Genomic DNA, 14,508 nt, shown 5'->3' on the forward strand with positions numbered 1-14,508 from the left:
ATTCAGATCAAAGGAAACTGTTCAAACATTCGACCAGTGGGTGGCCTTTAATGGCTGGCTGGCTGAGAGGAGGCTACAATATGAATGCCCCCTATTCGTTTAACCGTTCCCCTACTAATAAACATGTGGAGAACCTCCCAACACTTACTTTTCACTGTTATAAAATACACGGCAAAGAAGATACTGGGATGTACTATAATACTCTCATTCAGATACGTGGGTATTTCTGTGGGACAGATCATTAGAAAGAGAAATCCCCAACTGGATCCAGGCTACCAGACCCCTTACGTTATGCAGTGTCTTTACTTCTTACACTCCAGTTTTAGGCCTGTGAATATCTTCCAGAAGTTGACCTCTGAAAGAAGTGACTCTTAAATCAGTCATTCCATCAGTAATTCTCTGGTCCATAGCTTTGATTTCTTATTTTATGGGGTACAAGATCCACATAAAATCAGCAAAATACCTTTTTTTTTTTTTTGTACAGTTAATGTCACCAGGTCAGTGAACACTTTTTTTCCCCCATTTTATTTATTTTTTTCAGCATAACAGCATTCATTGTTTTTGCACAACACCCAGTGCTCCATGCAAAACGTGCCCTCCCCATTACCCACCACCTGTTCCCCCAACCTCCCACCCCTGACCCTTCAAAACCCTCAGGTTGTTTTTCAGAGTCCATAGTCTCTTATGGTTCGCCTCCCCTTCCAAATTTTTTTTTTTTTAATAAACATATAATGTATTTTTATCTCCAGGGGTACAGGTCTGTGAATCGCCAGGTTTACACACTTCACAGCACTCACGATAGCACATACCCTCCCCAATGTCCATAACCCCCTCCCCCTCTCCCAACCCCACCTCCCCCCAGCAACCCCCAGTTTGTTTTGTGAGATTAAGAGTCATTTATGGTTTGTCTCCCTCCCAATCCCATCTTGTTTCATTTAATCTTCTCCTATCCCCCTAACCCCCCATGTTGCTTCTCCATGTCCTCATACCAGGGAGGTATACACAATGGAATACTATGCAGCCATCAAAAGAAATGAAATCTTGCCATTTGCGACGACGTGGATGGAACTAGAGCGTATCATGCTTAGTCAATCAGTGAACACTTTTTACTAAGTACTACCTTCTGCTAATACATGGAAGAAAAGAAGATATTCGAAAAAACAGAAACAAAGAAAATCTGGTTTCTGATCATATGCCAAAGTATATTAAAAAGTATCTGTTGGGAAGATATGTGCTCCAGGCTCACTGGATTTTCCGAGTTCCTGAAATCCTCTGAGCAACTTCCCTCTACAGGTTCTGGAATGCCCTTTTCTACTCATTTCCATGGTCCACTTTCAGCCGCTTTCTTACCCTGGCATGAGCATTATTCCCTTAAAAAGGCTCGTGATGCCTCTAGCCTAGGTCAGGCTTTTTCCTATGTGCTCTTCTAGAACCAAACTCTTTTCTGTCAGAGAACTTTAGTGTGTTAATTATGTGTTCATTAGAATTACGAGCCTGTAAATTCAAAAGTTCAGGGACCATGTCTGTGTCTGCTTTTGTTACCATTTTATCCAGAGCATCTCGCTGAATGCCTGGCTCATAACTGAAGTTCAATAATCACAGAGAGAGAATATGAAAGAATGAGAATAAATATGAATGTGTGATTTCTAAAAGACTTGAATTATTTCCTTTCTTTTTTTAAGTTTGGCTTATTTTATTATTTTTCAAAGAATTTATTTATTTATTTGACAGAGAGAGAGAGAGCGCGCGTGCACAAGCAGGGGAATGGCCAGCAGAGAGAGAGGGAGAAGCAGGCTCCCCACAGAGCAGGGACCCTGGGATCCTGACCTGAGCGTAAGGGACATGCTTAACTGACTGAGCCACCCAGGCCACCCAGGTTTTGTTTATTTAAGTAATCTCTGTGCCCAACATGGGGCTCAAACTCGTGACCCGAAAATCAAGAGCCACTTGCTCTTCTGAGCCAGCCAGGTACCCCCAGAAATATTTCTTCCTACTACAGATCTTCAGTAGGGTATTTGCGTATTTAGCCTTCATGAAAAACGTAATGCAAAAGAAATTTTTGAAAGTGAAAAAGATTCACCCGTGTAGCGACCACCTTAAGAGAGCAGCTATTCTTTCTTATACCTTTTTCCTAATCTTTGTCCAAATCTGCATTTTTATAAAATATACCCATTGATGACTTGAAGAGAATAGAACTAGAACCAAATTTTATGTGACAGTTTCTTCTTAGAGAAGTAAGAAGTTTCTTTTATGGAAGAACAAACAAATAAATGCTGTACCTGACAAGATTATTCAATAGGAAACCCCTGGCGCGTGGTTCTAAAACAACAGTATATCCACTCTTTGCTGTTTGGATACAGCATTACACACCTGTTTGTTTTTTAAGATTTTATTTATTTCTTTGATAGAGAGATCACAAGTAGTCAGAGAGGCAGGCAGAGAGAGAGAGGAAGGGAAGCAGTCTCCCTGCTGAGCAGGGAGCACGATATGGGGCTCGATCCCACGACCCTGAGATCATGACCCGAGCCGAAGGCAGAGGCTTTAACCCACTGAGCCACCCAGGCGCCCCTACACACCTGTTTTTATAAGTTAGTCGAACAGTTCTCGTACCTTCCCATTTCCCAGGCTGCTGTTCTTTGGAGGCCTGCTCCCATTTAGAAATAATGTCACATATCTAGAAGACAAGTGGAAAAATGGAAATTTAGAGCAATTCTCAAATCAGCATTTTTTGAAGACAAGCATGTCTGCACACTGAAAAATTTCCAATTAACATGGTAAAACCAGACAGACTGAAGCCTTTTGTTTTAAGCTTCTGTGCACTCCTGGTTTTAGACTTAATTATAAATTGCTCTTTGGTCCATTTATCCTCTTGGACACCCATTAACTTTGGACTGTGGCCATGAATTTTTTACTCAAAAAGGAATCTTCAGGAAAGACTGCATGAGACTGAAAACAAGACTATTCCAGGAATTTTTTCATAATGTAGTCATGGAAGAAGCAACATTTCCACCTTCTGAGTTTCTAAAGACTGGAATTACTAAGTTATCTGGATAACTGAACTTATCTTTAAAAAACTGAAATATAACCTTAAGATTCTTTCATTGGGAAAGAAAAAAAATCTTCAGGTATCAAATAAATGTTTGCTTGTTTTTTTAACAGGTCATCTAGAGAATTGTAAATAAAAGCTTTCAAAAATATGTGGTAAGCAGTTCCTCAGCAAAGCCCCCAGCATTTACTCAGCTCAAGTCAACCACAAAGACTAGCTTATTTTCTTGACTAATTATTAACAATAGTGCTCTAGGAATGTGTGTCCCCAAAATTTACATTTTAATGTGCTGAACTGAATAGGATATACCTGGCGCTGGGGAGAAAAAGACACTCCTTTATCTAGATTTCTCAAAGTGCAGCCACATATGCAGGGGAGTGGGGGGAAGGGAGGTGGGTAGCACACCCAGGAACCAACATTCTTAATGAGCTTTAGCAGTGTTCTGTGTAACCCCTTCCAGCCCCAACAGGCTGATCTGCAAGTGAAGTTGGGCTTTGGTAGCTCCATGTAAAGTACTGACATTTCATGTCCTCTAAACCTGTGGGCTCTATTACTTCTGATCCTATTTCTTCTCCTATTCTGCCTCAATTCCTTCATCTTCAAATCACAGAAATACCTTCACATCACTACAAGTCTCTTATTCCCAAAAGCAATCAAGGACCATATCGTGTCAGGAAAGGGCCCAGACCCAGTTCTAGTTGTGTGATCGGGTGTAAACCGGCTATTGCTTCCTCACTGGCAAATAAGAGGGCTATTCCTATAAGGTTCCTATGGTTCTGTATCCTGTATTTCTCTTACCATTGCTAGATGGAACCTTTATTAAAGTCATTTGACCATGACCTAGAAAAGATTTTTTTAAAAAATCTTCCAGTTGTCCATCTTTGTTCATGATTTTCCTTGTGTTTGCAATTCCCTCTTTATTTCCACAGGCCCATTTTCCACCCATCCTTCGAAGTCCAGTTCAGCTCCTCCCTATTTTCCAGCACTGAACTTAATCTCTCGTCTGTGGAACATTCCCAGGACTCTTGAATCATTTATTACTTTCACTTCTGGCTTAAATTTTTCAGCGTATATGGCTGCTCTTCCCCAAAGAAAATTGTAAGTTCCCAGTGGACAGGGACTACTTCTGGTCCTTCTTTGCATTCCCCACAAGGTCCAGCCCAGCTCCCATGATGGGTAAATAAGTACTGTCTAGTGAATGAATACAATAAAAACAATTCTATTAGAGTTTCCATACCTCTTCTCTTATGACCCTACTAGTTAGAGTAGTATTCCTATTATCTCTCTCCTGTCTTAACACGGAGCATGTGTGTGTGCAGGTTGGTTTAAGCATTCTATGTTTTGAGCAATTATTTTTTTATTGTGCAGATTAGGTAACTTAAAATTTTTGAGACCTCCTGAACTAATTTTTTGCAAATAGCAAAAGGTAGCTTCTTTGCTGTTTGCTGGGTCTGCTTTCTTAAAAGGAGTTGGCTTCACCTTAATGTTTCCTTGAAGACAATGCTCTAAATCCCTGCCAGAAGGATCGTCCGTGAATAATGCAAAGCCAGACTGTGTTGGCTTCCTCATTCCTGTGTCCTGGTTCAAAGTGTTCAAAAATTCTTCCACTGTGGTAGATGCATCAAATCCAACTACCTACGCAGAAATAACGAAGTTGTTTTCTTAATTAAAAACTACGTACATTTCAAACTTAAATTTCAAGAAGGATTTCGGGGGGGGGGGGAACAGGGCACATTTGATTCATGATTAATGATAACATGTATTTATCTAGGTGCTTTAACTTCTCCCATACCAAAGCTCCACTGGAGAAAATTAATGTCACCTTAACTGCTAGGTTGCTGTAGGAATTCAGAAATCTTGGCTTCAGCCAACAGACATGAATTCAAAAAAACCAAGATCATTTGACAGCCATAAACATCTTGCAGAGATATCATGACTACCCATTAAAAGCAAAGCAAGAACGACAGTACACTATGAAATCTTTAAGCTATTGGAAAAAAGTAAACAAGAAATACATTTAAACAGTCATGAGGATGTAAAGAGGAGCATAGGGAACACAGTCAATAATCTTGTAATCACTTTGTATGGTGACAAATGGTTACCAGACTTATCTTTGTAATCATTTTGTAATGTATATAAATGTAGGATCACTGTGTTGCACACCTGAAAGTAGTGTTAACATTGTGTGTCAACACTTCAATTTAAAAGGAATAAATAAACAAAAATAAATAACGTTTGTTTCTTTAATATGCACTTACATATCTGAGCTCTGTGATAAAAAGCTATGGCTGCAAAGATCGGCTGCCAGCTTTGGAACAGGTTTGCTTCGTTAAAAAGTGAACATCTAGGGGCATCTGGGTGACTCAGCTAGTTAAGTGTCTGCCTTCAGCTCAGGTCATGATCTTGGGGTCCTGGGATCGAGCCCCACGACAGGCTCCCTGTTCTCTCTTCTGCTCTTCCCCTTGATCATGCTCTCTCTCTCTCTCAAATAAATTAATAAAATCTATAAAAAAACAAGTGAACACTTATATATGAGAGCTGGAAGGCCTGGAGGAGTTTTCCTGGATAATTCCTGAGATTTGGAGACTTTGAAAAAACTAAACCTGTACACACCCACTGTCAGTATTTGTCACCTAGCAAGTGCACTGGTTGGGAAAGGTCTCAACCAAAGTATTTTTGATTTTCTCTAGCAGAATTATAAGAGCAGTAAAACTCCCTTATTTGGCTCAATCTGGATTTCAGTGTGACTCCTTCTTAGCAAAACTACTCCAAAACTCAGCTGTTCTATTGGAAGACTTGATGTATTTGCACGTTTATGATCACTCTCAGTTGCTAACTAAGGCAGTAGACTGTCTCACGTCCCTATTCCACAGAGGCGACATGTAGGATTCAAGGTGAAGCAAGCATGCTTTCATCAGGACAGAAAGTGTAACTCACCTGATATATCCCATTCATGAAGTGCACGGGGATACTGAAGGGCAAAGAATGATGGTAAGGGTTTCGAAGAAGGGTTGAAAGAATTTCCATTCTTGAGGGTCTTGCTTCTCGATCTCCGTTTTGTTGTGTTCTTTCTACACATCGCTGGCAATAAATGGCATATTTTCCAAATTCTGTCCTATAATACACAACTTAAGATAAAGCCTAGGAATAAATTTAAGACACCTAATACATTATTAGGTTGGTGTACATTACCATGTCTTATGCTAATTTTGACAGTAATTCTTTTTGAATAATATTAAACTGCTACACCTTTTCTCAAATCCTAGTTTCTTTACTTTTGCAACTGACTGAATCAAACTTCTCTACAAACAACTTCCTCTTTATTTCATTATTGTAGTCACAAAATCAATTTATATTTACCAGTCATTATATAGTCAATAGAGAGTAATTATATTAACAAATACAAAGGAAACAACAGTATAAAAATAGGATAGGCTAACTTAGGAAACATATGATGTGGCCGAGTTCTCTTTGGAGGAACATGGCAGTTAGTGCTTGACTGCTAAACTAGATAAGAAAATACCTTCAAACAAATAAACAAAATACACACATTCTCCTTCTTTACCCTATAAAACATGCACTTCTTAAAAAATCTTAAGCATTAAAGAAAACCACTGGAGTAAATAAATGCAAAAACTGGACAGAGATCTTATTTGCCCTCATTTGTTATATATAATTTTTATAAAAGCAAACTGTTAATACCTCCTAATATGTTTGTACTGTAAAGTGTCTTCTAGGCAGACCTTAAAATGTCACCCTTTAGAGATGCTTGGCTGGCTCAATCGGTAGAGCATGTGACTCTTGATCTCAGGGTTGTGAGTTCAAAGCCCACGAGAGGTGTAGAGATTACCTAGAAATGAAATCTCTAAAATGTCTCTCTTTGGGGCACGTGGGTGATGCATTTGCTTAAGCGTCTGACTCCTGGTTTCAGTTCAGGTCGCGATCCAGGGTCATGAGATCGAGCCCCGTGTCGGGCTCTGCATTAAGCCCAGAGTCTGCTTAGCACTCTCTCTCCCTCTCCCTCTCCCCTCTCTGTGCATGCTCTCTCTCTTTCCCTCTCTCTCTCAAATATATAAATCTTAAAATGCTACCCTTTGTTTAGGGGCTTTTCAGTGACTGTAACTAAAAATTATATGCCCTTGGGGCCCCTGGCTGGCTCCGTCAGGAGAGCATGGGAATCTTGATCTCAGGATCATGAGTTTAAGCCCCATATTGGGTATAGAGATTACTTAAAAAGATAAATAAATAAATAAATAAATAAATAAATAAGTAAAATTGCATGACTCTGATCACGGAGTCCCCGAAATATAATACACATTGGGGAGTATTTTCCTACTATTTCCCAGTTGTTTTGTGTTTCATGTGTTTGTTTTGTTTGTTTTGGAGCCAGAGTCTATTTACGTCCCAGAACATGAACTTGTTACACAGGATGATCGTGGTAGCCCCTGGCTGGGTGCCCTATGTCCCACTGTTAATAAAGCCATACTGATGCTTGGATTTTGAATGTTTTTTTGAAGGGATTAACAATTCTGAAGCAATTCAAATACACACAGGTATAAAAGGAGGGAAGACCCTCAAGGAAGTTTTCCCACATTAAAGAATTCAATGTAGAGAAAAATAACAGGGAAAACAAAGGAAATAAAACAGTTGCTTTTACGGAATGAGCACCCACTCTTGCTAAGTCATCCACCCCTAAAATGTACAAAGACTTTTCACTTAAAAATATTCTTTGCAGGGGCGCCTGGGTGGCTCAGTGGGTTAAGCCACTGCCTTCAGCTCAGGTCATGGTCTCAGGGTCCTGGGATTGAGCCCCACATTGTGCTCTCTGCTCAGCAGGGAGCCTGCTTCCCCCTCTGTCTCTGCCTGCCTCTCTGCCTACTTGTGATCTCTGTCAAATAAATAAACAATCTAAAAAAAAAATATTCTTTGCCAGTTTTTCAAGCTCTTATTGCAGTCTTCTGTAAGAGATTTAACACAACAAAGGAAATATTTTCCAAGCCTCACATAAAGGAGAACCAAAGGCTTCCTGCACCAACATTTGTTTCACGCCTTCTCCCGCAAATGTACCTGGCAGGTTACTAAATACTTATGACTTATTGTCGACTTTCAGAGCCACGTAAACGGTTCGGCCGGCTAGTTCTCTGCACACCTGGAATCTGCATTCCTCTTTAGGTGGAGCCTGAGGAGCCACAGGAAAGGATGGTGGGGAAGGAAGAGCCCAACACAGAGAGCCAAGAGCTGCCAGCCCTGGGCAAAGAGAAGCACCACGGGTTAGACACCACCTGGCAGTCAGAGATCCAAGTGAGAGCCAGTGTGACTGACGGAGGCTGAGTGGAAAGGGATGATGATGGTCCTTCTCAGCCCCCACAGGTGTTTGCTTCTCTCACATAAATCCTATCTGCTTAGAGTATTTATAATACATAAAAACATTCCATGTTCCATAATCCATCTAGTTGTATACCCTACTGTCTAGAGCTGAGGTACCAAGGTCATGTAGATATGGTAGTCCTTTTGACATCGCTCTCAAAAGATGAGGGGCATTGCTTTTGTCCACTTATGTATTTACTCATTTGCTGAGATAGAAGTAATGGCTTTGAGGAAAGGCAGACTGAAAAACAGGAAAAAAATCAAATGCACCAAACCAGAGCCAATCTACCCACACATACACACATATATACATATCTAAACAAGGGGCAAGTATAATGATATTAGCAGAGATTATCTTTATGTAATGCGATCATACGTGATTTTTGTTTTTCCTTTGCTCTGTTCTGTCCTCTTTTCATTTTATTGTTTTTAATTAAGCAAGTATAACTTCAATCATTTTGCAAATGTTATATGAAAAAGGAGAGGAAAAGGCAGTGTCCCTACTCTTGAGTGACCTACAGTCTAGGAGAGTTAAATATTTTAACAGTAATTTACAATATAACACGGTTAATACCATGTCATAATCTTTTTTTTTTTTTTTTAGTATAATCAACGGAGGAAATAATTGTTGTAGGAGTCACGGAAGAATTCACAGGAGATATGTTGCCTGGGCCAACTATAAAGTCTATAGGTGGGAAGAGAGAAGGGGATCCACAGAGCAGGAAGAACAGCAGGTGCACGATGAAGGATAATGTGAAGGCACAGTGTGTCTGAAGAATGGGGTGTGTTTATTCCTTCAGCGTATGCTGGGTGCAGGGTGCATAAAATGAAGTGGAGAAAGGGGAGGCCACTTTTTTGGAGTGGAGCTAGATTCCGAAGGGTCCTCAATGTAAATGAAGCTTAAGCTTCCAACATCGTTCACACACAGGCCTTCCAAGGCCCGGGAAAGGCCCTATCTGTCTGTGTTGACGTGATCCTGTGTTCTTTTAAAATGTGTGAAAATATAACACATCAGTAATAGTATAAGCTTAAATTGTATAAGCTTCAAGCCCCATGAAACCCGAATCCCCTGAAAGTATTATTTGCTAGACTCAGAACTTTCCAGTTTCATCCTGCAGTTAATAGGCAGTTAATAAGCAAAGATTAAAATCATTCATCGAGTAAACATCAGTGGCCAAAAGCCACCTGAAAATATATTCGGCTACACTAATAGTTAAAGAAATGCATCCTAAATCACTACTGGCATACCACTCTTTACCTGGAAAGAATTTAAAAGCAGAATTACATTGAACATTGTCGAAAAGATATGGAAATTCTAGAAATGGAGTCAAAGAAATTCGCTGGACTTGTACACAGGGTTTAGGCTCCGAGTGGTCTACAGTGGTGGTACTTATCATAAGAAGAATGATTGGAAGAACCTAAATGTGTAGTGGTTGATCTTAACGCACCATTAATGTTTCTGAAGAACGGTGATGGATACAGGGGAAATGTTACGTCCTACAGTTTTAAAAAAGTAGCACGCACACTGCAGTCTGGTGACGTGCAAACAGTGAGTGTGCGTAAGTACACAAACACACACATTTATACAGAAACATATAAATGTAGAAATACACTGAAAAAATATACATCAAAATATGAATAGCTATTTTTCCCTTTTCATACTTTTCGCATTTTTCAAATGTCTAGATTGAATATGTGTCATGCTTACAGTGAGGAAAACAACATCATTTTCAATTGCATGTGTATGTATCAGTAGATACCTGCAGCGGTCCTGGTTGATTCTGTGGCTGTCTCCGTCTTGTCTGTTTAATGAGCTGACAGCAAATTTCATTCTGGAGCTCAGGATGTGTCAGACAGATTTGCAGAGCACTCTGGGCTAGAGATACATGGTAATCAATCGCAGGGGAGTCAACCGCTGCATTTATAAAAAGCTGGCATGTCTGAATTAAACAAAAAAGGAAAGATATATTCAAGGTGAGAAATGATTAGATTTATTCTGCATGAATTATATTGATTTTCTCCATAGCAACAGTTTTTGTTTAAAAGGATGGAATAAGACATAGTATGATAACACTAACAGAAGATACCTGCAGTGGCTACATCAAAATCAGCCAAGTAGATTTCAGAGCAAGGAATTCTTCAGGGATAAAGAGGATTATTTTATAATGACAATGGGGTCACTTCTGCTAGAGGACATAACAATCCCAAATGTTTACGTGCTTGGGGAGCCTGGGTGGCTCAGTGGGTTAAGCCTCTGCCTTCAGCTCAGGTCATGATCTCAGGGTCCTGGGACCCAGCCCCACATCAGGCTCTCTGCTCAACAGGCCTGCTTCCCACCTCCTCTCTCTGCCTGCCTCTCTGCCTACTTGTGATCTTCATCAAATAAATAAATAAAATCTTAAAAAAATAAAAAAACCTTTAAAAAAATGTTTACGTGCTTTATAACACAGCTTCCATATATAAGGAGCAAAGCCTGATAGGATTGCAAGGAGAAACAGACAAATTCACAATTATAGTTGGAGATTTCAATATCCCTTTTGAGAGAACAAGTAGACAGAAAATCATTAAGGATTTAGAAAACTGCAACAACACTATTAACCAACTTGACCTAATTGACATTTCTAGAACACCACCCAAGTGCACCATACGCATTCGTTTAAAAAGTATACAGAACATTAATGATCTGTCATCCACCGGACTATAAACTTCGTATGAATAGTGACTTTGTCTTATTTATCTTTGTATTCTCTACACAGCATAGAGTGACAGAGTAAATGTTTAATGAATTAATGCATTTATTATTTTTTTTAGAGATTTTATTTGATAGAGAGAGACACAGCGAGAAAAGGAACACAAGCAGGGGGAATGAGAGAGGGAGAAGCAGGCTCCCTGCTGGGCAGGGAGCCCAATCGGGGCTCAATCCCAGGACCCTGGGATCATGACCTCAGCCAAAGGCAGATGCTTAACAACTGAGCCACCCAGACACCCCAAATTAATGCATTTAAAATCTGATTAAATATAATATATATTAAGAAAGGTTAAAGGGAAGTGTTCCTAAACACAAATGGTTGGCTTTAACTACCGTGTTGTTAAATATAATAGATAGTCTTTACCTCTTCTGAGAATAGAATATAATCAAATAAACTGCCTCTCTAATCAAAAGCACTGCACCCAAGCATTACATGAAATATGCAATGAAAAAAGGATTTCCACCAGTCAATTTCATCATAGTAAGGAAGTATCTATCATTATTTTATGGATGCTGAATTTGCCAAATGTCTTTTCAGCATCTATAGAGATGATGGTCTATGATAATAAATAATAGTAAGAGACACCCTAATATGTAGCCATCCTTGGTTTCCTGGAGTAATTCTCTTTTAGTCACAATTTGGTATTCTTTTAAAGTAATGCTGGCTTTTGTTTACTAAGATTTTATTAGTTTTTGCATGAAATGCTCTGTTTTGTACAATCTTTTCTGGGGTTTGGTATCAAAGCAATATTTCACAAAAAGGATCAGGTAATATGATGACTGAGAATTGCTTCAGGGTAATCCAGTGTTGGGGAGCAACAGGAGTGAGGAGATGAAAACAAAACCGGCTATGTGCAGACAACTGCAGCTGAATGTCAAGGGCCTTGGACCTCGTAATATTTTCTCTACTGTTACATAGGTTTGAAATTTTCTTTCTTTTTTTTTTTTAAGATTTTATTTATTTATTTGACAGACAGATCACAAGCAGGCAGAGAGAGAGGAAGGGAAGCAGGCTCCCTGCTGAGCAGAGAGCCTGATGCAGGGCTCGATCCCAGGACCCTGAGATCATGACCTGAGCTGAAGGCAGAGGCTTTAACCCACTGAGCCACCCAGGCACCCCTGAAATTTTCTGTGTGTGTGTGTGTGTGTGTGTGTGTGTTATGTTAGTCACCATACTACGTATCATTAGTTTTTGGCATAGTGTTCCAAGATTTATTGTTTACATATAACACCCAGTGCTCCATGCAATATGTGCCCTCCTTAATACCTACCACCAGGCTGCTATCCTATGACCTGGCAACTGCACTACTGGGTATTTACCTCAAAGATACAGATGTAGTGAAAAGAAGGGCCATATGCACCCAAATGCTCATAGCAGCAATGTCCACAATAGCTAAACTGTGGAAAAAGCCGAGATGCCTGTCAATAGACAAATGGATAAAGATGTGGTCCATACATACAATGGAATATTACTCAGCCATCAGAAAGGATGAATACCCAACTTTTGCATCAACATGGAGGAGACTGGAGTAGATTATGCATAAGGAATAACATAAAATTTTCTGAAATAAAAAGTAAAAAAAAAAAACCAGAATTGGGGAAATTTCCTTCCTTTTCTAAGCTTTTAGACATTTAAACAGGATTGAAATGATCTACTCTTATAAAGTTTGGCAAATCCCCCTACCTAAATTTCAGTCTCCATTCAATTTGGGCCATTTACACTTTTTTATAACATTTATTACTTCATCCAGATTTTCCAATGTATTTGTATGGAATCTTTCTTGTTTGGGGTATTTGTGTATTCTACAGGATGCTTTTTAAATTTTTATTTATTTTTATGATTTTATTTGTTTATTTGACACAGAAAGAGAGGGAGGGAGAGAAGCAGGCAGAGGGAGACGGAGAAGAAGGCTTCCTGCTAAGCAGAGAGTCTGACGCAGGGCTTGATCCCAGGACCCTGGGATCATGACCTGAACCAAAGGCAGATGCTTAACCAACTGAGCCACCAGGCACCCCCATTATGGTAATTTTAAAACATGAGCAAAAATAAAGAGAACAGTGTAATGATCACACATGTACCCATTATCCAGTGTTACAATCATCAGCATTTTGCCAAACTTGTTTCATTCAGACCACCTTCCACATTTTTTTTGGAGTATCTTAATGTACATCATGTTATTTTATCAATAAATAGCTCAGTATGGATCTCTAAGTGATAAAGGATTTTTCCATGACCATCATATCATAACATACCCCCAAATTAATAATAATTAATGTTATCTAATAAACAGATGATTTTTTTTGAGATAGGAGAAATGTAGGCAAGAAGCCAACAGAAAGATAAAAATTGAGACTCTAACAAACTAGGGCAAAATGAAATACCAAGGTCCTGGTGTGGATGGAAGACTTGAATCCACAGAAGGTACACAAGATTCTGAGACTGGAGGAAAGGAAGAGAAGGAAAATAAATGAAAGAATGTCTATTGGGGAGTGAGATTTGAGGCGTTCATGTCTGATGCTCTCTAATTTTCTTGATGAAATAGAAGGTAAGTTTGTTGTGAAGAACATTATTGAATAGGGAGTTTGCGGCGGGGGTGGGGGTGTGTGTGACCAAAGAGAAGCAAAAGAAGAGTAAGTCAGCCCCAAAGAATAAAGACCACAGATTTATATTGGCTCCAGTCCACACGTGGTTGCATGATGTTCTCTAGCTGTGTGCATTTGATCAATGTGGAAGTTGACAGGATAGCAACACTGATCTATGCTGGGGTTTGGCTGAAGAAGGCATGGAATTATGGATACCAGGGAACTGAGTATTAATGAAGGCCATCTAGACTGGATTAAGAAGGAAGAAAATTCAAGAGACAGTTACCATGCTCGCTCCTGATCTCAAAAAAAGTGAATGGCTCAAAACAAGGGTCTTAGGATGAAAAATGGGAGAATAAGAAAATAAGAGAACTTGTAGGCTAAGAGATAACAGTTATAGAAAGATATTAGAATTGAAGCTTTTTGAACAAATGAAACAAGATGGGATCGGGGGGGGGGGGAAGACAAACCATAAGAGACTCTTAATCTCACAAAACAAACTGGGGGTTGCCGGTGGGGAGGGAGGTAGGGAGAGGGCATTGGGTTATGGACACTGGGGAAGGTATTGCTATGGTGAGTGCTATGAAGTGTGTAAACCTGACGATTCACAGACCTGTACCCCTGGGGCTAATAATACATTATATGTTAATAAAAAAATAAAAAATTATAAAGAAAAAAGAATTGAAGCTTTTAGAGGTAGTATACTTATAAGGAATGGTGGGGTCAGGATATGGACATGGAGAATGGGAAGGTGAAGCTGACT

At 39.5% G+C, this 14,508-nt stretch overlaps 1 protein-coding gene across 3 annotated transcripts in view; it reads right to left on the reverse strand.

Moving 5' to 3' along the window:
• PLEKHH2 (pleckstrin homology, MyTH4 and FERM domain containing H2) overlaps positions 1 to 14,508 on the reverse strand; it is a 113,554-nt gene that overhangs the window by 19,625 nt on the left and 79,421 nt on the right. For all 3 annotated transcript variants that reach the window (XM_045980248.1, XM_045980249.1, XM_045980247.1), the window contains 5 exons: positions 10,174 to 10,353; positions 8,196 to 8,293; positions 5,984 to 6,161; positions 4,526 to 4,681; positions 2,577 to 2,674 (listed from right to left, as the gene is read on the reverse strand). In XM_045980248.1, coding sequence (XP_045836204.1) covers positions 2,577 to 2,674; positions 4,526 to 4,681; positions 5,984 to 6,161; positions 8,196 to 8,293; positions 10,174 to 10,353 — 710 coding nt within the window. The remainder of the gene's footprint in view (positions 1 to 2,576; positions 2,675 to 4,525; positions 4,682 to 5,983; positions 6,162 to 8,195; positions 8,294 to 10,173; positions 10,354 to 14,508) is intronic.

Source organism: Meles meles, chromosome 16 (assembly GCF_922984935.1).
Source record: "Meles meles chromosome 16, mMelMel3.1 paternal haplotype, whole genome shotgun sequence".
NCBI lineage: Eukaryota > Metazoa > Chordata > Mammalia > Carnivora > Mustelidae > Meles > Meles meles.